The 21,821-nt window shown below is 49.3% G+C and overlaps 1 protein-coding gene across 1 annotated transcript; it reads left to right on the top strand.

Moving 5' to 3' along the window:
- The first annotated feature begins 13 nt into the window (after positions 1 to 13).
- On the top strand, positions 14 to 21,747 carry LOC105464577 (thyroid hormone receptor interactor 13). Its single transcript, XM_011712586.2, has 13 exons — positions 14 to 317; positions 2,059 to 2,224; positions 3,926 to 4,055; positions 4,898 to 4,953; positions 5,693 to 5,783; positions 8,156 to 8,228; positions 11,216 to 11,279; positions 12,064 to 12,150; positions 12,429 to 12,535; positions 15,075 to 15,228; positions 18,177 to 18,289; positions 19,367 to 19,436; positions 20,469 to 21,747. Exons 1-13 carry the CDS (start codon positions 226 to 228, stop codon positions 20,562 to 20,564), a joined length of 1,299 nt encoding a protein of 432 aa, XP_011710888.1. The 5' UTR covers positions 14 to 225; the 3' UTR covers positions 20,565 to 21,747.
- Positions 21,748 to 21,821: the final 74 nt, after the last annotated feature.

Raw genomic sequence — 21,821 nt, 5'->3', positions numbered from 1 at the left:
GCCGAGCCCGCGGGGCCGCGCCGGAAGCAGGGCGGGGCGGGGCCGCGGCAGGAAGTGGGCCTACCGGGCCCGAGCGCTTCCGGGTCAGGGGGTGGTGCGCCTCGCGCGGCAGATTCGAAGCTAGGGAGGGGCCCGCGGGCTGAGGCGGCGGCTGTGGCGGCGACGCTGGGCGTGAGGTGGCGGCTGCCACGCTCCAGTCGGGTCCCCACTGCTCTCGGGGGCGCCATGGACGAGGCCGTGGGCGACCTGAAGCAGGCGCTTCCCTGTGTGGCCGAGTCGCCGACGGTCCACGTGGAGGTGCATCAGCGCGGTGGCAGGTGAGCCGGTCCAGCCCGACACACCCTCTGGGCACCCACCAGCCCCGACCCCAGCTCGTGCACCGAGCCCGGACCCAGGGGCGCTGACCCGCCCCGACCCCAGCGCACTGACTCCTTTGCGACTGAACCCCAGGGAACTGACCCGGCCCGACTGGACCCCGGCGCGCAGGCCTCCGGGCCCCGACCCGATCCTAGCGCAATGACCCAACCCCACCCCAGGGCACTGACCCTGCCGACCCGAGTCCTGCGCGCAGGATCCCAGCTCCCCGACCCGACCTCAGCCCACGGACCTGGCCCTGACCGTGCCCGGCTGTTCTCCAGTGCACCGATCTGACCCTGAGTCACACGTTGGAGGATAGGATGGCCGCGCATTACAGAGAGCTCTAAAGTCGCAGCCGAAATTGGGTTGTTCTTTGAGCCATTATTTCTCAGACCCTTTAATTGTTCCCGTTCCTCACAGACTTGATGTTAAATTTTTAGGGTTCAAAGCAAATCCCACTCATTTGTGACCGAGTCAGTTCATGGGATGGTGGGGCCTATGGGCTGTGCTGCTCCCTGGAGTTGGGGGAGCTCAGCAGCGGGGCCAGACCTTCACAGACCCTCCTCATGACCATGGAGGGTGGATTGAGGTCTAGTGAGACCACCAGCCTCAGAGGGATGCAGAGGAAGAAACCTCTCCTTTAATAGAACAGTTGTTGACTGGTCACTTTCTAGGTGCTGGAGTTGAGACACGTCAGCATAATTGCACCAGGGCCCAGAGACATCTGCACAAAGCCCCAGCACAGCCTTGTGACCCTGTGTAAACACCTTAGAGCTCAGAGACACCTGTACACAGTGTCACCGCAGCCTGGAGACACCCCATGTACAACCACCCCTGGGCCCAGAGACGCTAGGCATAATCACATCAGAGCACAGCTGCACCTAGAGGACAGACACCTACGCACAACTGCCCCAGAGTTCATAGACACCTGCACACAACCACACTATCTATGCATGGTGGTCGCTGCCTTGTAGGGTGCTGGGATGATTGCAGAGGGGCCACAGATCACCTGCCTGGCTCTGAGGAGCCTGTCAGAGGGAGGCAGACATTAAATAGAACCTAAAGGGTGACTGCAGTTGATCAACCCAGTAAGCTGGAACAGTGCACAGCGGGGCACAGAGCTGTGATCCAGGACCAGGTCACTGTTGTAGAAAGGGGAGGTGTCAGGAGGAGTGCAGCAAGGTGGGCCAAGGGAAGCCCTGGATGCCAAGCATAAAGCATTAGATTTTCTCAGCACGAATCACAGCTATTGAAGACTTGTTACAATGCAGACCCCAGGCCTGACCCCACAGCTGTGGAACTTCCTTAGTAATAGTGAAAGCCACCATTATTGACTGCTTACTTTGTGCCAGGTATCGTCCTAAGCACTTTGAATGTATTAATGACTCTTCACAGTAGCCCAGCATAGCAAGGACTCTTACTGTTGTCCCCTTTTTCTAACTGGGAGCTGGGGCACAGCTTCTTCAGGGCACAGCTGGTAAAGGACCCATAGGCAAGGGGTGGCTCTAGATTTGGTCTCCAGGCAGGCCAGTTCCAGCCTGTCCTCCTAACTACTGCACTTTCTTATGTATTGTCTGAGTTTTTGAAAACACTTAATTTTAACATTTTGTTTTTGAATGAAAATCATTTATGTGTGTTTTGGTGCTTTTTTTGTTGTTGTTTTTGTTTTTGTGGTTTTTTGTTTGTTTGTTTGTTTTTTAGCACTGCAAAGAAAGAAGACATAAACCTGAGTGTTAGAAAGCTACTCAACAGACATAATATTGTGTTTGGTGATTACACATGGACTGAGTTTGATGAACCTTTTTTGGCCAGAAATGTGCAGTCTGTATCTATTGTTGACACAGAATTAAAGGTTAAAGACTCACAGGTAAGTTACTAATTTGCTGGGCCAAGAACAGTTAGCTGAATACAAAGGCTGTATCATGAATGTCTTGCCGTTTTCATAGCTTGTTTTCAGAAACGGGTTCACGTCTCTGTTGGTTTGGGTGGCTAGACAAGTTCTTCTCACTAGCTGTCAGGAGCCAGGTGCTGGGAGCAGGAAGTGGCCCTGATGTCAGGGTGCTGTCAGTATAGCAGGGGACAGATCGGAAACCAGGAATGAGAATTCAGTGTTGTAGAATGGTGGACTGTGCTGGTAAGGCCTGTGTACGGGTGTCTCATTCTTACAGTCAGCAAATGTTTGTGAAGTGCTCACTGTGTGCTAGGGCCATAGGAGGTGTGGGGGCCACAGAGATGAGGAGATGGGCTTGCCTTGTAGAAGTCCTTCATCTCATCCCATGCATGGCCACCTCATCCACCTTGGAGTTCATGTGTATGTGTTAGAGGAGCTTTGTGTGGGGCAATTCTGGCACCAGTATAAAAACAACCTGAAACATATTTCTAGGGAAGACGTATCACAGCAGTACAATTCCTGTCCTGTAAAAACCAGCTGTGAAGGACAGGCTTGGTACTAAGTTCTGCTCATGAGGTGGACCTCCCCATTCATACATTAGGACTCATGTTTGTGCATGCTCAGAGCTTTGTGCACACTGAGATCTGATACTGCCATGGTTTTGGCCAGTCTGAGGGAAGGAAGAGCTTCCCACACTGTTGTGGAGGGATGGACACCCTAACTGGAGGGCAGCGGGGCTGCCCAGGGTAAGTTCTAATGTTCTCTATCTGACTGCAGATTCACCTGTAGGAATTTATCTTAGCTGATAATTCTGCAATTTTGTAGATCTTTCTGAACAGATGTTTGTTAGATGCTATTAATAATAGCCAACAATTTGAAGTATTTTAACTGTCCACCAAAGATCACTTAATAAATGTATGAATTCCATGTATCTACACTATGTACGATGCAGCCATTAAAAAGAATGAAATAGATTTCTGTCTACCGGTGTAAACATTTCTCTGAGCTATAACAACTGTAAAAAGACACAGTTAGGAAGCCGGCCGGTCAAGGTGGCTCATGCCTGTAGTCCCAGCACTATGGGAGACAGATGGAAGGATCACTTGAGGCCAGGAATTGGAGACTGGCCCGGGGATCATAGCAAGACCCCATCACTAAAAAGAGTTTTTAAAAATTAGCCAGCATGGTGGCGCACACTTGTAGTGCCAGCTACTCAGGAGGCTGGAGGTGGGAGGATCACTTGAGTCCAGGAATTTGATGTTGCTGTGAGTTGTGATCATGCCACTGCACTCCAGCCTGGGTGCAAGATCTTGTCTCAAAAAATAAGTTAATTAAAAAAACAAACAAAACCCTATGTGGTAAAACTCCATTTTTGGTCCAATCTGTGTGAGTGTATCTATAGACTATGGTAACATCCCAGAGGTTGGATTTAGGGCACTTTTTCATTCTGTAGGTAAATGTAGGGCCCAAAGGGCAAGGGATGGGTATTAGCTTTCAGAAGAGCTAATCCTCAATCTGAAATAAAATAACAGCCTTCTCATCTAATCTGAGAACTAGTTTTTATTGTACTATACATTCAGTTTTTATTTGTGGACCTTAACATCTAATTTGTATGGTTGGAATTAAGTGAGAGATTATAAATGTGTGTGGATTTATTTGGCTTTTCCCTCATTTTAGCCCATCGATTTGAGTGCATGCACTGTTGCACTTCACATCTTCCAGCTGAATGAAGATGGCCCCAGCAGTGAAAATCTGGAGGAGGAGACAGAAAACATAATTGCAGCAAATCACTGGGTTCTGCCTGCAGGTATAGGGTGTGATGGAAGATGAGGGGGAGGCCGAGGTCAGAGGACTGCATACTCCATGCCATGTCAGTTCCCGGGGGGTTCTGTTTGTCCGTTTGTTTTGTAGGATTTTAGGATGTTTTCTCTCTTATGAAATGGAAAGTATATCACAAAAGAGGAAAGTAGAGATTTCTAGGGTGGGACCATACTGTTCCTTTGGGCGGGTACCTCAGAGTTCACGGCTAATGGAGAGTGCCCATGTGCTCTTCTCACATGCCCGGTTGGTCTCCTGCTGAGTGGCTCCTTGCTATCTGCTTGATGCTTCTCCATAGGTGTCGCTGATGGGCTCCAGCAGGCCGAGCCCAGGGCTTCGTTCAGTCAGCCTGTGGAGAAACGGGTGGATTTAGTGTCTGAACTTGTGTTGAAGCATGGGTAAAAGACAATTGAAAATGGTCATGATCATAAATTTTATAATGTGTTTACCACCAAAAAAATGATATGAAAACATATTGTAGGGATTATGATATACATAAATGTAAAATAAATGACAACAATATTATAAAGATGGGTGGGAAGTTTAAAGTTTTTTTAACAGACCATTGCACATGATAACGAGACATAAAGTGTAATTCTTTGACTCCAATTATCTGCCAAAAGTTATATGTGACTGACATTTATTTTACATCTTTGATTTTAATAAAAACTAAAATTTGAAGAAAACTTTGCAGAATTTATACTTTCCTGTAATCGGAATTGTAGTCTTACGCCGTGCAGCACAGTGGGAAGCTCAGGCTTAGGCTCAGGGGAGACTGGGGTGGCTGCAATTGCATTCCTGAAATCAGGTCTTTGTTTAATTCTGTCACAGCTGAATTCCATGGGCTTTGGGACAGCTTGGTGTACGATGTGGAAGTCAAATCCCACGTAAGTTGCTGTGCCTTTTCCCAGAATGCCCTGTTATTTGAAGAGGAACCGTTACTGTTTTGCTCTCCAGCACCCCCGAGCAACTTGATGCAGGTGGATTTTTGGGAGCCCCTGTCTGCTGGCAGCCCTTGTCCTGGACATCTGTCCTCTAGGATTGCTCCAGAGTAGAGCTGGTCTCTGGGGAGCTCCCTGAGGGAGAAGAGGGAAAGGGAGAATGTGAAGGCAACTTAGAGAATTGAACCCTCTGGAGATGGGAGGAGACCTGGTCCGCACAAAGGAAAGGCTAGTGTGTCTTAACCCCTGCACCCTCTGCAACGGGAAGGGTCCTTCCCACACAGGCAGCTTGATAGAATACCATCACGCAGCTGTCCCAGGCTGCTTCTCCACATTGTGGCTGTTGATATTTTGCGAATAATAACTGCTGTATCATTCTAGAGGAAGGAGCTTACTCATTACTTGATAAACAAACCCCTTAGTGGTTTTGTTTAATGTTGGCACTTTAAATAAAAGTGATCATTTTGTTTCTCTTCTTATAAAAGTAATAGCCAGTGTTTTTCCTTTTCCCTTTTTGAAGCACCTTCTCTTCTGAAATGAAAGCGTTTGGAGGTGATGATCTCTCAGGAGGCGGCCTTGCTTCCTTTGCTCCCTCTTCTCATGTAGGATCAAGCCCTGGGGGGTCATATTTCTTGGGGACCTTTGCCTTGTTGGTACCTTTATCTAGTTCTTTTTCTTCTATCAGCTTCTTGATTATGTGATGACAACTCTACTGTTTTCAGACAAGAACGTCAACAGCAACCTCATCACCTGGAACCGGGTGGTGCTGCTCCATGGTAAAGCATGCAGGCTTTTATTTGACCAGATAAGTGGCGTGAAATTCAGCCTTTACTTTTACCTTTGTTCTTCTGCAAGGAGTTCCAGCTTTTTGTTTTCTGAAGGAGCCACAGCTGTCCTAGAATGTCCCCTCTCTGTGAAGCAGATCCAGCTCATGACACTTGGACATTTATTTTTTATTGTTTTTGAGACGGAGTCTCGCTGTCATCTAGGCTGGAGTGCAGTGGCGATCTCAGCTCACTACAACCTCCACTTCCCAGGTTCCTCCAAGGTTCCAGCAACTCTCCTGCCTCAGCCTCCTGAGTAGCTGGGATTACAGGCATGCGCCACCACACCCGGCTAAGTTTTGTATTTTTAGTAGAGATGGGGTTTCGCCGTGTTGACCAGGCTGGTCTCAAACTCCTGACCTCAGGTGATCCACCCGCCTCAGCCTCCCAAAGTGCTGGGGTTACAGGCGTGAGCCACTGCTCCCGTTCCTTGGGGTACTTATTACTTCGTACTTCATCAAGTCTTCCTGTGGGGTGCCGCATTCCAAGACATCCTCAGATGCCCCAAATGTGGATAGTACTGAACTCTGTAGACTGTTTTTTCCTATACAGACTTTCCCATGATAAACCTTAACTTATAAATTAGGCACAGTAAGAGATTAACAATAATAACCAATAGGAAAAGGGAACAGTTATAATAACTTACAAAAGTTATTTTAAACTTGTGAATTGTTTATTTTTAGAGTGTTCCATATAATATTTTTGGACCGTGGGTGACTGCAGGTAACTGAAACCTTGGAAAGTAAAATCTTGGATAAGGGGGGACTATTGTGTTATTAAACTTTTCCAAAAATTCTGCCTTGTTTCCCCAGCTGATTGTAATTCTTTAGAATTCTGCCTGTTTCCCGGCTGATTGTAACTCTTTAGAATTCTCCGTTTTAGGCCAGGCGCAGTGGCTCGCTCGTTGTAGGCCAGGCGCAGTGGCTCAGCACTTTGGGATGCCGAGGCAGGCGGATCACAAGGTCAGGAGATCGAGACCATCCTGGCTAACATGGTGAAATCTCATCTCTACTAAAAATACAAAAAAAAATTAGCCGGGCCAGGTGGTGGGCGCCTGTAGTCCCAGCTACTTGGGAGGCTGAGGCAGGAGAATGGCGTGAACCCAGGAGGCGGAGCTTGCAGTGAGCCAAGATCACACCACTGTACTCCAGCCTGGGCGACAGAGCAAGACTCTGTCTCAAAAAATAAATAAATAAATAGATAGAATTCTGCCTTGTTTCCCAGCTGATTGTAACTCTTCTTTAGGATGGAAACTTCCTTATATTTCTTTGTAGTACTCAGCTTTACTTTGTGAGGAGTAAACTGAAAAGGCCATATTTTAAAGAAATTCTGTCTGGTTCTTCTCAGGAGAAAATATTGATGATTTGTTGTTTTGTTTTGTTTTGTTTTCAATATCACTGGGTAGAATGGGGACACAGGAATTGAGTGGACTCAAGAGTATGAAACTGTAGCAAAGTGTTAAATAGAAACTTGAAGAGTACTTAACTTCAGTTAAGATTGCGTGACGACATGCCCTTAAAACACAATGTTTTTTTAGATAGCAGATATGCCCCACATACTGTCCTCACAGCACGATCAGAGTAAGCAGCGGGTGTTTTAATTAGTGAATAAGTTGTTTCTGTTTGGAACCAGTTACATATTTCCTCTTTAATCCTTGAAAATGCTTGCAGAAAGTGAGAGTTGCATGTCTCCATTTTCTGTTAGATGCTTTCCTTTTTTCCTATTGGTCACCTCACAGCTTCTGGGAGGCATCGTGCTAGGGGACGCTTGGCAGGCAGGCGTGCAAGAAGAGCACTGGCCTCTGCCACTCTTCGAATTTAGTGTGGGGTACTAGCCCACTGAGAATCGTCTTAGGAAAGAGGGTGGTTCTGGGGGCAGCAGGAACAACACATGTCAGTGCCTGAGGAGGGTAGGACCTTCCACCTCCATTTATCAAGAAAGGTGTGTTTGGCCTCTGAAAGGTTCCTTGATGAGTGGCTTTCATAGAGGAAATGTGGGGACAAGGACAGGTGTCAGCAAAGATGTAGGCTAGAAAATGCAATGCTCCCTCCCAGTGCTAAGCGGGACTGCAGGCGAGTGCTGGGGGTGGGGAGGTGATAGAGGCTGAGACTAATTTAGTACAAATTAGTAAGAAAGAGGGGGAGACGTAAGTGTATTGGTAATATTTCACAGCATTTAAGCTTCTAAGCAGACTTCATTGTAGTATCACATCAATAGCTTTTAACTGTATTCCTTATATTTTATGGAAAATGGAAGTTACTGTTGTTTTAAGAAATTTGTTGCAGCACTGACTAAAAACATATTTGCTCTGACCTTTGTCACAGGCCCTCCTGGCACTGGAAAGACATCCCTCTGTAAAGCGCTGGCCCAGAAACTGACGATTAGACTTTCAAGCAGGTAACCTGGTAATTTGTGAGAGGAGAGCCGTGGGAATGGGATTTATAACAGGAGGTTGTTTTCTTCCTAAGTCATTTTACACAAGTAATAGATTCCTTCTCTCCTTCACTGTAAGTCACTTGATTCCTCTGTATTCAGCATAGTTTTGAGTTATGATTTCAGTCTTTTAAGATTTGAGACTTATTTTATTGCCAGCATAAAATATTGCTGGTGAATTGCACTTCAGAAGACTCTACTTTCTCCGCTTGCTGGATGGAGTGTTCTGCAGATTTCAGGTCAGGATACTTGGTAGCTTTGCTGATTTTCTGTTCACTCATTTTGTCCATTACTGAGAGAAGAATGTTAAGTCTCTAATTATGGATTTGTCTTTTCCTTTTGAGTTCTGTTTGGGGCTTACGGTTTTCGTCATACTTGGAAAATATCTGGTCACTATTTCCTCACTGAATTTCCTTGCCCCTCCCCTTTATCTGGGACTCTGTCTATTTTCATGTTAGACTGATGTTGTTCCACAGGCCACTCATGTGCTTTTTTGTTTTTTTCAGTTCTTTAGAAATATCTGTTTTATTCTAAAGTTTCTGTTGCTGTATTTTCAAGTTGACTGATTTTCTACATCGTCTAATCTGCTTTTAATTCCATTCAGTGAAGTTTTTATGTCTGATAGTGTATTTTTCTGCTTTGAATGTTCTGATTCTTTTTATACTTTTCTTTCGTTATGTTCTTGTTCACATCTTGAACAACTTTATAATAGCCGTTTAAATGTTCTGTCTGCTAATTCCATCATGATTGTCATTTCTGATTCTGTTTCTATTGACTGGTTTTTCTTCTCGTTATGGGTCACATGGTTTTGCTTTGTTGGCATGTTAGGTAGTGTTGGATTAATGTTGAACATTGTGGTTTGAAGTGTGTGGATTGTGTTTTCTTTAGTGAGTGTTGAGTTTTGTTCCGTTAGGCCTTTCCATTACCTGTGATTTGGTGTGATCCTTTGAGGTTTGGTTTTTTTAAGCTTTCATTGGGAGGAGTTTAGGTTTAGTGTTAACACTAAATTGTGGTCCTCTGGGGTCTACACTGAGTGTTCTGAAGGATCGGTGAGCGCTCTCCACCCCAGCGGTTGGGATGCACTCCTCCCAGCCTGCGTGAGGTCCAGGAGCCCTTCAGCTCACAGATCGTAGGCACCCTTTACGTAGCTGCATGGAATGTCCCCGGCTTATACGCACTTGAGTATTCATCCAGGACACCGGGGGTGCCATGAGGATTCCTGGGCACTCCTTCTGAGGTATTTCTTCATGTTTCCTTCCCCTCTGGAATTCTGTTTGCAGCCTTCAGTCACCTCAGACTCCCTGAACTCCATTCTCTGTCTCCTTGACTCAGCAAGTGGCCATACTCCACTTGGGTTCCCTCCTGTGCCTGTCGTTGGAAGACACCTCCCGGCAGACAGGGCATTTGTAGTGTGTCCCTGGTCTTCCGACTCAGGAGTCCCAGCCCTCACTGCCTGTGTCCAGCAACCTTACCAGATGGTGTTTCATCCATTTTGCCTGAAATGAGGTTTTCTTATTTAAGATTAGATGGTAAATCTGCTTCCTGTTACTCCAGTATGACTAGAGGAAATCCTGTGAGGTTTAATTTCATATACATAATTTTAGTTCTTCAAAAATGTCTTGTAAATGTTTTTACATAGGGAAGTTGCTTTATTTTGACCCCTTAGGTTATGTTTAGCAACTTGCCCTTTGCTTTGACATACTGAAATACATGTGTGTTTTCAAGATCTCTAGGGGCATGCCAGCATGGCGGCTCACGCGTGTAATCCCAGCACTTTGGGAGGCGGAGGCAGATGAATCGCTTGCAACCAGGAGTTTGAGACCAGCCTGGACAACATGGAGAAACCCTATCCCTACAAAAAAGTACAAAAAATTAGCTGGGCGTGGTAGCACATGCCTGTGGTCCCAGCTGCTCATGAGGCTGAGGTGGGAGGATCACCTTAGCCCACTAGGTCCAGGCTGTGGTGAGCCTGGGTGACGAGAGTGAGACCCTGCCTCCAAAGAATAACCAAAAAAGATCTCTAGGGGCAGAGAGGGAAACACAAGAGAAGGAAAATGTTATTATTTGGAATATAACTTCTTCCAGTAGAAAGATCTGGAAATATGCTTTGGTTTTATGACTTAGAAATGACAAAAAGAAGTCTTAGCAAGCCTTTGTTCCTCACTCTATTAAAGAACCAAATGTTATATAATTAATTGTTTAATGTTCAACCTAGTTTTTGTTTTGTTAGATTGTCTGTATCCCTTCACTGTTTTATAAACAGTATCAGTAAATGGTCTCTCTCTTTTTTACGTGGAATGCCAGTGATGCTTTTTGAATGTAATTCTTTTTCTTTTGTGGACTTTTGATGTGGAGGAAACTGAAAAGAGGACTTGGAAGTCGGCTTTTCTCTGGCCTCAGTCTTGTTCTCTGGTGATTTAGTCAGCAGCTAAGCGCGCCCAGATCTGTCTGCAGGCTTCTGAACGGATAGCGGAGTGTTCTGGGTTCCAGTCCGTCTGTGTGTGTTAACGTTAACTTTGGACCACCTGAGCATTCCTGGGCTCTGGGGTCTGTGCTGGAAGGCAGATTATCGTGCTCTTTAGGGTTCTGTGGATGGAGGGAAAAATGCTCAGCTTCTGCCAAAAGCTCTTGATGCTTCTGTTTTGTTTTCTATGTTATATTAGTACTGCTAGTATTTTTAAATATAGAAATATAATTTGTAAATAGATTTAAAATAGGAATTTTTACTCTTTAACTTAATTGGTACAGTCTAGAACTACTGATTGAATCTTGTTAGACTTTTTCATAATTATCTAATACACAGAGGGCTGGATTCCTCGTTTCTTTGTCAGTAGCTGTAGTTCCCCCAATGCTGGACACTCGAGATGTTGCATTCAAAATGCATGAATAGCTGTCGCTGAGGATCCACAGGACCGATTAGTAATTCTCTCAACTCCTTTTTTCTGTCTCAGGTACCGGTATGGCCAATTAATTGAAATAAACAGCCACAGCCTCTTTTCTAAGTGGTTTTCGGAAGTAAGTTAAATATTCTAATTATCTGGATTGTGTAGCTGAAAAAATGTCTTGTATATTAGGCAAATCCTCCTCCAGAAGCTTCAGGAGAGAACTGGGTGGGAAAGGTGTGTGAGGATCAGGGCTGACTGTGATCAGAGAAGGTTCCGGAGCTGGGCCGCCCGGGGACCCTCCCTTGGTTCTCCCCAGACCTCCGACTGGGTGGGATAGGGCATTTGATGGACTTTCAGGAGGGCAGGACTGGTACTCAGGGGACTGCAGCCCTGCCACACATGTCCTCGGTGCTCATGCGCCCTAGCGCTGTGAGCTGAGGGGGTCAGACAAGGTGATGTCACAGGTGATTCTTATGTCTGAGGAGCTGTGCCCAAGTCACCTGGCATCCGCACATCCCTCTGGTGAGGTGAGGTGGGACCAGGCACACAGGGCACAGGAGAGCCTGTGAGGAATGCATCCCAGCCTGTTTGCATCTGTGGTCTGTCTCTTTTCCTCATCAGAGAGGACATACAGGTAAAGCAGAGGTACAGGTCACCCTCACTGTGCCGCCCTGGGCAGGGCAGGTATGGTCTCAGGTCTCAGCACCCTGGCATTCAAAGCAGAGGGCAAGAGTATTAGGCTGGCCTCCTCGCATGCTGCCCTGGCTTCTCTGATTTAGGGAGCTTTCTGAGGGGCCGTCAGGAGACAGTGGGCTTGTGGGGACAACCAGGGCAGCAGGCCACGTCAGGGTCCCCCTGTGCACCTGGCGGTGTGGTCCCTGCACGTTGACACTAAAAGGGTATTTGGGTTCCAGAGTGGCAAGCTGGTAACCAAGATGTTTCAGAAGATTCAGGATTTGATTGATGATAAAGACGCTCTGGTGTTTGTGCTGATTGATGAGGTAGGCATTTCCAGATAAGGACATTCATGACAATCGCCTTTTGCTGTTGTGGGGACACAGCCTGTTGCTGATGCTCCTGGCTTTGCCCTCCTACGGCCGGTCCGCCCTCTAGCCCTCCCTGCATTGTGTGCCTTTCCACCTTCCCGCAGCATCTGCAGGCTAGGCATGGGAACACCCATTCATTCAACTTTTTCACGTGCTCAGGGGGACGTATCCCCATAGCTGCCTGTGAGGTGCCAGGCCCTGTCCCTTTTGACCCCATTGCTCCCTCCCAACAGGTGGAGAGTCTCACAGCTGCCCGAAATGCCTGCAGGGCGGGCACTGAGCCATCAGATGCCATCCGCGTGGTCAATGCCGTCTTGACCCAAATTGATCAGATTAAAAGGTAACCAGGACATGCAGCGATTTTCCCTGAGAAGTGATGATAAGTTTGTTGCAAAGAAATGCGTGATACTTGTACAACTCTAGATCTTAGCCCCCAGTTCTTTTACCTAAAAGTGCATTTGGCATTGAGTATTGACTCCTTTTCCACATTGGAGGCAGCATATCGTAAATGCTTTTTAAAGGAATTGTTTTTAGTTTATTAAAAATGTAAAAGAAGGCTGGGCATGGTGGCTCACGCCTGTAATCCCAGCACTTTGGGAGGCCGAGGCGGGCAGATCACGAGGTCAGGAGATCGAGACCATCCTGGTGAAACCCCGTCTCTAGTGAAAACAAAAAAAATCAGCCGGGCGTGGTGGCAGGTGTCTATAGTCCCAGCTACTTGGGAGGCTGAGGCAGGAGAATGGTGTGAACCCAGGAGGCAGAACTTGCAGTGAGCCGAGATAGCACCACTGCACTCCAGCCCGGGCAACAGAGCAAGACTCCGTCTCAAAAAAAAAAAAAAATGTAAAAGAAAACTCAGGCATGCTAAGAATTTTATGTAGCACAGAAAAGCATGAAATGAAGAACTGCTACATTCAGGCCTTATACCACCCACTTCTCTCCTATCCCACCCAGTGTCTGCACCAACTGGTGCAGCTCGTAGATGAATGGCTGTCCCCTGCTCGCCCTGCTGGCCCAGGACAGAAAGCTTCATGGGCGGATGGTCCACATCTCCACGGTCCAGCCTCACAGGACCAGGGCCTGTTGTCAGTGTAGCCCAAGTTGATCAAGCTTAAGGAGGGACAGCTGCTGGCCAAATGCCCAAGGAAGCGATGGGCGAGCCAGAGCCTGTCTGTGCCTGTGCGGTGCTCAGCCAGGACTCAGGCTCCTTCTCCGAAGTGCTCTTTCTGCCCTCGGTGCCTGGGGAGTCCTGGGCATTCTCAGAAGCTGGATTGTTGAGTGTGGGGTGACAGCAAACTGAACTGTGCAGAGGAACATTCTGTCCAGGCCATGACCACTGTCTCACCACAGAGAACGTATCTGGCTTCCTGAGAAGCGCTCGTCTTGGGGTCAGCTGCAGGAGTGTGCAGGTCCTGGAGGGGGGCCTTCCCTGCCTCTGACTTCCTTCTCCTTGTGTCCACTTCCTTCCCTACCCGCCTTGTCCCTCAGTCTGCTGCAATCTGGCTCCTACCCCCACCGCAGCCCCGCAGCCCCGCATTCACACGCGTGCTCACGTTTCTCTTTCTGGAACTCTGCACAGCGCTGATGCCCTGATGGCCCCTTCCCTGAGTCTCTTTGTGCCTCCCTCCCTGGCCTCCATTCTCCTGTCTCCCTGGTTTATGCTGCTGGCATCTCTCCGCAGGGAGGAGTCTACACAGCTTGGCTGAGGCCTTCTCTCCTGGCATGTGTGTGTTCCTGGTGTGTGCCCCTTCAGCGTAGCTCAGGGTTCTGTGGGGGGAATCCCAGACCTGCACATCCACCTGTGACCAGACATCACGGCTTAGATGCCCAGGATGTCAGGCACACTCCCACACTGCTCATTGGGCCCCAAATCCCTCACTTCCTGGGATTCTGTGTGACACTGACGGCCTCACTGTGCACCTACCACTCAACCAGAGGATGGAGGTCACCGTGACTTCCCTGTCAGTCACAAGGACGTGTGGCTCAGGAGGAAACAAGGAGACACCCTTGCCTCTCTTGCCTTCACTCCCTCGTGCTCCTGGTTCCAGCCCCTCTCTAGAGGACTCTTCCTTTCCCCTGCCAGTCCTGTCTACTCCTGCGTCTCTGGATTGTCAGCCCCTGGGTCGTGATCGCCAGGCCTAGGCCTCCCTCTGGCCCTTCCTGCAGCCGCACCCTCCTGGTGCTGGACTGAGCAGCTGTGAGCCCACCCGGCCTCTGTACCTTGTTGTCTCTACCGGGGATCCATATGCTCCCTGCCCTGCCTCTGATTAACTCACCCTGGCTCACAGGCACAGGGCCTGCCCTCCCTTGTCCAGGGTCTAGGTAAAGCTAACCTTCCCCAGGCAGCAAGGGCAGCACTGCCACACATGCAGCCAAGCCCCACCGGGCCTGTACAGTATGTTCCCTGGGGACACCTTGTGCCTGCTCTGTGCTGGCTCATGCTGGGCCCTTGAGACCAGACAATGGGCTGTTTCTGTGGAGTTTCGACACTAGAGGGGAAAGCAGATCATAAACACGGGAAGTAACTCAGCTCTACGGTGTGTCCAGGGATGATGAATGGCCATGCCCAGGTGGATAGTGGGCACCAGAGCCTACAGTAGGTGGCGTAGTCAGGAACACTGTGCAAAAGTGAGATCTTTGCCAAGGTTGAAGGCAGTGAGGGAATGAGCCGAGTGGGGCTGTAGGAGAATTCCCAGAAGGCCAAGTGGCAGCAAGAGCAAAGGCTGGGGGCATCTGTGTGACCTGTGTTGGCACAAGGCCCCTTTCCTTCCTGTTGGCAGCCTGCTGATCATCGTCCTGCCAACCCCCTTGCCAGATAGGATAGAATTGGGTCGCCGACAGCCATGATGACCGTGGTGCTTGCTTCTCGGCCACAACAGGCATTCCAATGTCGTGATTCTGACCACTTCCAACATCACCGAGAAGATCGACGTGGCCTTCGTGGACAGGGCTGACATTAAGCAGTACATTGGGCCGCCCTCTGCAGCAGCCATCTTCAAAATCTACCTCTCTTGTTTGGAAGAGCTGATGAAGGTACGTTTATCTTTTTTTTCCTGTTGATACAAATGGATTTCTTATGTGTTCTTAATTAAGATAGCTTAAAATAAGCTTGTTCCAGTATGGAGGATTTCAACATACGCATTAACTCCCTTCTTAAATTGAAAACTAGTTTTGTATGTGACAGGTTGAGCTGATAGTTGAAACTGGGGCCACCGACTCAATATTTTTGTTCTTTTGGCACAATACAGTCATCATTGTTCATTATTTGAGGTACCAATCAATGTGGGGCACATCAGTGACCGGCTGTGCTCACCAGGCTGGCTGCACAAATCCTGGTTCTCAGCTTACTCTGGGCTTTTCCAATGCCCTGCCTCTTGCGGGCCTGGATCCTTACCTGAAAGAGCAAGTAAGGGCATAGTACGAACTGGCAGTTGTGGTCACAGGGTCCATGTGATGTCATGTTCTTGAGTCGCCTGTTGTGATGATAGGAACGCCATCACCCTGGCACAGTGACGCGTGCGGGGAGTGTGTGTGAGCCAGGGACGCCGTTCCCATGGGCACAGTGATGTGAGCGGTGTGTGTGAGTCAGGAACGCCATCACCCTGGCACAGTGACGTATGCGGGGAGTGTGTGAGAGCCAGGGACGCCGTCCCCACAGGCACAGTGATGTGAGCGGTGTGTGTGAGTCAGGGACGCCATCACCCTGGGCACAGCGGCGCGTGCGGGGAGTGTGTGTGAGTCAGGGACGCCGTCCCCACGGGCACAGGGAAGCTGTTGCCATGGGCACAGTGACATGTGCAGGGAGTGTGTGTGAGTCAGGGAAGCCATCGCCATGGGCACGGTGGCACATGCAGTGTGTGTGAGTCGGACACTGTCGCCCTGGGCACAGCGGCGCGTGCGGGGAGTGTGTGTGAGTCAGGGAAGCCGTCGCCCTGGGCACAGCGGCGCGTGCGGGGAGTGTGTGTGAGTCAGGGAAGCCGTCACCCTGGGCACAGTGGCGCGTGTGGTGTGAGTCAGGAACGCCGTCGCCCTGGGCACAGTGGCGCGTGCGGTGTGTGTGAGTCGGACACCATCGCCCTGGGCACAATGACGCGTGCGGGGAGTGTGAGACAGGGATGCTGTCACCAGGGGCACCGTGGTGCATGTGGTGAGTGTGAGTCTGGAACACTTTTGCCATGGGCACAGTGATGCGTGTGGTGTGTGTGAGTCAGGCTAACAGGGAACTGCCCCGTGCTTGTGTTTCTGCTGCTCTAGCCCCTGTGGGAACAGGCCTGTCCCAGACAAATCATCCTGTGGGAGCGTACTTGGACCCTTCGTTTAGGGGAGTTGGACAGTAACCAAGCAAACCAGTGAATGGGGATTTAAACAGTGATGAGTTTAATGCCGTTGTTTTCACTTGTGGGTACCACAGAGCAGGGGCCTTAACAAGGACGGCACTGCCTGCTTGGACTGGGAACTGGTCTCAGCCATGGACCCACGGGGCCTGCCCAGGTCAGCACAGGCATGGTTTTCTCAGGGGTTGGGGAAAGGAGACAGAGCTCTGTGGAGCTTTGGCTGGAGAACACCAGTGATCTGAAGACTGATTTTACAGCAGTTTTGCTGCCAAGGAGCCCACGTGATAGCAGATCCTGTGAGGAAGTTGTGTGTGTTGGGGGTCCTCACACACCTTCAGTGTGGGTTCCAGCCTCGCAATGTGACATTTATACACTCATACACTTGTGCTGTGAATCTAGGGGATGTTTAAAGTTTTAGCTAAGAAGGATGGACTTTTTCTGGGACAGTGTAGGACAGAGGTAGGGTTTTTCTGTTGGTTTTTTGTTTGTTTGTTTTGAGACAGAGTCTCACTCTTGCCTAGAGCTGGAGTGCAGTGGTGCGATCTTGGCTCACTGCAACCTCCCCCTCCTGAGTTCAAGCAATTCTCCTGCCTCAGCTTCGTGAGTACCTGGGATTACAGGTGCAAGCAACCACACCCGGCTAATTTTTGTATTTTTAGTAGAGACAGAGTTTCACCGTGTTGGCCTGGCCGGTCTCAAACTCCTGACCTCAAGTGATTCGCCTGCCTCAGCCTCCCAAAGTGCTGAGGTTACAGGTGGGAGCCACCGCGCCCAGTGATGGGGTAGTTTCTTATTTTAGGCAGTTTATACGAAATTCAGATATGCAGATGTCACGGTGGATATTGATCTGGTCTCGAAAGCTGTGGGCATGGAAGTGGGGACCCTGCACTGTTGAGGCCAGCAGGGCCTGGAGAGGTGTCGAGGGGAGGCCCAAGCACTCCAAGCACAGACAGTGTGTCTTCATTTTGCTTACACCCCTCAACAAACCTCCAAAATGTTCAGACGATGCTGTTTTCTTCCTTCTCCTGGTTCCTGAGTCAGAACGGTTCATATTGGAATTCAGTCATAGTAAGTCAGTGTGCCCACCTGACTGTTGGCAAGGCTACTTGGAAAAGCATGACTTCCAGGAAAACTGATCTCTGAGGTGAACTTCTGGTGCCCAGCTCCTCGGTCAGTCAGACACTGTGTCGTGCCGCCAAACAAGCCTCACCCTTAAAACAGACAAACTAGAACCCTGCTTTGGAAGTCAGTGGAAGTCCTGGCTCTGAATCCCAGCTCTGCCCACTGTGGGCTCTGACGTCTCCGAAGGTGACAGAGTGGACTGAGTGCCTCCAGGTCCCTTCCCTTCCTGACACACAGGGAGGAAACGTTTTGGCCCGAAACACAGAGGAGGCTGTGTTGCTACTGGTTTCTGAGGCATGTTCCGTTATTTGTATTTGTTTGAAAAAGCAGAATGTGTACGCTGAGGGGCATGAGAGAGCAAGCTTGTTCACTATTGCAGCTGTGCATCTTGAGTCATCACTGTCTGGATTTCTGTGAGACGTGACATGGTTGACACTTTACCTGCAGGTGCTGTCCCTCTTGCCGACGTGCCTACGCCCAGGCCTCTGTGGACTCTGCTAACCGCCTGTGCCTCTGTCTCCCCAGTGTCAGATCATATACCCTCGCCAGCAGCTGCTGACCCTCCGAGAACTGGAGATGATCGGCTTCATTGAAAACAACGTGTCAAAATTGAGCCTTCTTTTGAATGAAATTTCAAGGTGCAAATTGACCTCATTTTTGTAATCAGGACAAATCCATTTGTGATATTAAATAGGGAGTCATTGTTTCCTTTGAGGAGACCAGGGAGGGCTCTGGGTGTGAACTCTCAACACCCAGTACAGGTGTGAACGTGCGTGTATGTGTGCGCACGCGTGCACGCATGTGAGTAGAAACACTCAGCACAGCCACCTCCTTCCAAACGTGTAACCCGTGAGCCCGGAGGGCGCTGGCTCATGCACTGGAAGCCTGCGACCCTACGGCTGACAGCACTTCCAAGGATTCGCAGAGTCCACAGAAAGGAAATGGCTTTGGGGGTCCGGAGAGGGTGGAAGGGAAGATGGGGAAAATGATATGGTGCCTTGAAGGATAGAGTTTGGTTCCAACAGGAGAGAAATCAGGAAGGCTGCTGGAGCAGTGTGTTCAGGTAACCTCCTAGTGGGTTGCAGTGCAAAGGCTAGGGAGGTGCCGGAGAGGCGGGGGGTGGAGTAGACAGAGCCTTGGGTTTCTGGCCAGAGTTTTAATTTTATTTTGAAGTTGGCAATAGTGTGGAAGGCTTTAAATAAGGGATAACATGAAGAATGCAGTATTTTTTAAGGATTTGGATTATCCGTTGAAGAGATTTAAATCAGTTAAGATGAGAACGAAGAACAGTTCAGAGACTTCTACAAAAACTGAAGATGTGAATCCACCCATTATTTGGGGAATCTGTGCCTCCTGACCATGTGCCCGCTGCGTCCTGCCCTACGCCTGGTGCTCCCAGGCAGGTGATACATTCCCTGAGCGCGAGGACGCTGGCCCTGGGCCAGGGCACAGAGGTGCGCCTTGGGTGTGCTTCAGAGCAGCGAGGACACTGCCTCCCGAGCAGGAGCTGAGGACGGGGAGAGACCGGCAAAGGGATGTTCACAGGACAAGGCTGAGGAGACCAGTGAGGGGCAGGAAGTGCCCTGTGAGCCCCAGGGTGTGCCTGGGGCGCTTTGGCTTGTGTTCCCAGGGATGCCTTAGCCAATGAGGAAAATTAGTCCTGAAACATGTGATTGCGTAAATTGCTGTCTCTGAACTGGGTTTTCTTGACACAGGAAGAGCAAAGGCCTCAGCGGCCGGGTCCTGAGAAAACTCCCCTTTCTGGCTCACGCGCTGTACGTCCAGGTGAGTCTCCACTGCGGTCCTCCAGCACCCACCCTGTCCACAGGTCTCAGCCTCGCTGGAAACTCCACTTAGTAGCCCTGGGGTATCAGCCTTATTTTATCTCAGTTTCCAAACCACAGGGTCCTGGGGCAAGAGGAGGAGCTGACCTTGGCACCGAAACACTGGGGCTGTCAAGTCCTTTGGGAGAGGCGGCTGTGCCACGTGCCTCTGCTCACACGCATGCATGCACACACGTGCACGTCTGCCTCTGTGGTGTGCTGAGCTCGTGGCCGGGGTCCTCGCTGGCCTCGCCAGAGGTTTGTGCTCTTGCAGTCTGGGCTCAGCCCACACAGAGCAGGACCTGGAGCCACAGCTTCACCCACTGGGTGCTGGGCCCGTTGCAGACGCTTCGGCCCGGGGCACTCACCCCTCTCCTGCACTGTGCCCAGCAGCTGGTTGGGGTAAGGACTCAGTGTCTGGCAGAGCAGATACACTTACATCTGAGAAGAGAAAACCCCCATCTTGGAATGGTTCCTTTCAAATCAGAAGTGACCCAGGCTCTGGTCAGTAGCAGCCTCTGAGCTGGACACAGTGCTCAGCACAGAGGTGACAGTGGCCATGGACCATGAGTGGGAGCCTTTTGAGGCAGGGAGGTGACAGCTCTGGGCACCGGGACCATGGGAATTCTCTGGTTATTAGCCCGGGACATAGGGTGGGTCCTTTGGAAAGGACTCCAGGGTCTGCTCCCAACAGCTTCTCATCCTTCTCAGTGTGTGGGTGGCTGCCTTGGTGCCCCCCTGCCCACCCCCACGGCTGTTTCTGACCTGTAGGACGGGGGGAGGGTCACGTAGCCACCTTGTTCGCCTTTTCTGAAGTAAAGGGCATGGTTCATCTGCGCCCTGGATGTGTGTGGTGCGCACTCACTGCTCAGCCCATCAGCTGCAACCCCCTTCTGCGCTGTCTGCACTGTGGGTGGCGGCAGGGGCTGTGGATGCCAGGTGGCCCCACTAACGGTGAGTTGAGCCCTTCCAGCGATGACCGTGTACCTTCCAGGCCCCCACCGTCACCATAGAGGGGTTCCTCCAGGCCCTGTCTCTGGCAGTGGACAAGCAGTTTGAAGAACGAAAGAAGCTTGCGGCTTACGACTGATCCTGGGCTTCCCCATCTGTGCTTTTCCCATGGAGAACACACAGCCAGTAAGTCAGGTGGCCCCACATGGCCGTCTCCCAGGGAATCCCTTCTGCAAACATTGCTTAGACTGCAAGCTAGAAAGCCACCAAGGCCAGGCTTTGTTAAAAGAAGTATGTTTTATTTATGTTGTTTTAAAATGCATACTGAGAGACAAACATTTTGTCATTTTCACTGTTTGTAAAAGATACTTCAGATGGTTTGTCTCCTTGTGAAGAACCATCGAAATGTGTTTGTTCCCAGCCCACTTGCAGTGGATGGGATGCGTAATGCCAACAAGCTTTGTTTAATAGCAAAAAATGAAGATTAATGCAGGTGTTATAGAAGCCAGAAGAGAAACTTTGTCATCCTAAAGAAGCATATAATCATAGCATTAAAAATGCACACATTACTCCAGGTGGAAGGTGGCAGTTGCTTTCTGATATCAGCTCATTTGATTTAATGCAAAAATGTTTTCAAGACTATTTAATGGATAAGAAAAGTCTATTTCTATATTATACCAACTGAGAAAAAAAGGGTCGTTAAAGTATTCTTTCATAATAAATCATCAGACATGGTCCCATTTGCAGGAAAAGTGCAGACTCTGAGTGTTCCAGGCAAACGCATGCCAAATGTCCCTTGTCACCCAGTGTGGGCACCCCTGCATTGCTGAGATGTTTCTGCCCATGGTTTTGTTTGTGCAATAACGTTATCACATCTCTAACGAGGATTCACATTAATAGAATATAAAATAAATGGGTCAGTTACTGGTCTCTCAGAATATTATGTTTTGCTTTTATCTCACACTAAAATAAATATCATTAATGCTTTGCATGTGAAATTCACTTTCAAAAGAACATGTTACATTTTGTTTTAGAACTTTTTAAGTATTAAAATATTTTTTAGAATTTTCTTGTTTTGATTCTAAGTATCTCTTCCAAGTGCTTTTAATTTTACTGAAGATTACTCACATGATTACTCAACTTTAAGCCTGATTTATGCTATGAGGACCTTATGGTGTAACTGCATCTCCAGAAGAAGCTGGGAAGGTGCCAGCGACCCAGGTGCAGATTCAGGAGGAGGATCACCAAGGCCGAGGCATAGGCAGGTTCTGGTCACTGCGCCGTCTGCTAGGCCCTGGGGGTGGCAGGTTGAGAAGTGGGCCCAGTCCTTGCACGTCGGTGCTGTTAAAGGATCTTTTCACCAGTGGGTACGACCCTAACAGCTCCCCACCTCCAC

This window comes from Macaca nemestrina, chromosome 6, assembly GCF_043159975.1.
Source record: "Macaca nemestrina isolate mMacNem1 chromosome 6, mMacNem.hap1, whole genome shotgun sequence".
NCBI classification, from domain to species: Eukaryota; Metazoa; Chordata; class Mammalia; order Primates; family Cercopithecidae; genus Macaca; species Macaca nemestrina.
The sequence above is the reverse complement of the archived record's forward strand: the minus strand, read 5'-3'. Positions and strand labels throughout refer to the sequence as shown.

Excerpts from the sequence above, each read along its gene's own strand:
- LOC105464577 (XM_011712586.2), top strand. The coding sequence starts at position 226 with ATGGACGAGGCCGTGGGCGACCTGAAGCAGGCGCTTCCCTGTGTGGCC. Across the intron at positions 318-2,058 it reads GTGCATCAGCGCGGTGGCAG|CACTGCAAAGAAAGAAGACA; the intron begins GTGAGCCGGTCC and ends TTTGTTTTTTAG. Across the intron at positions 11,280-12,063 it reads TTTCTAAGTGGTTTTCGGAA|AGTGGCAAGCTGGTAACCAA; the intron begins GTAAGTTAAATA and ends TTTGGGTTCCAG.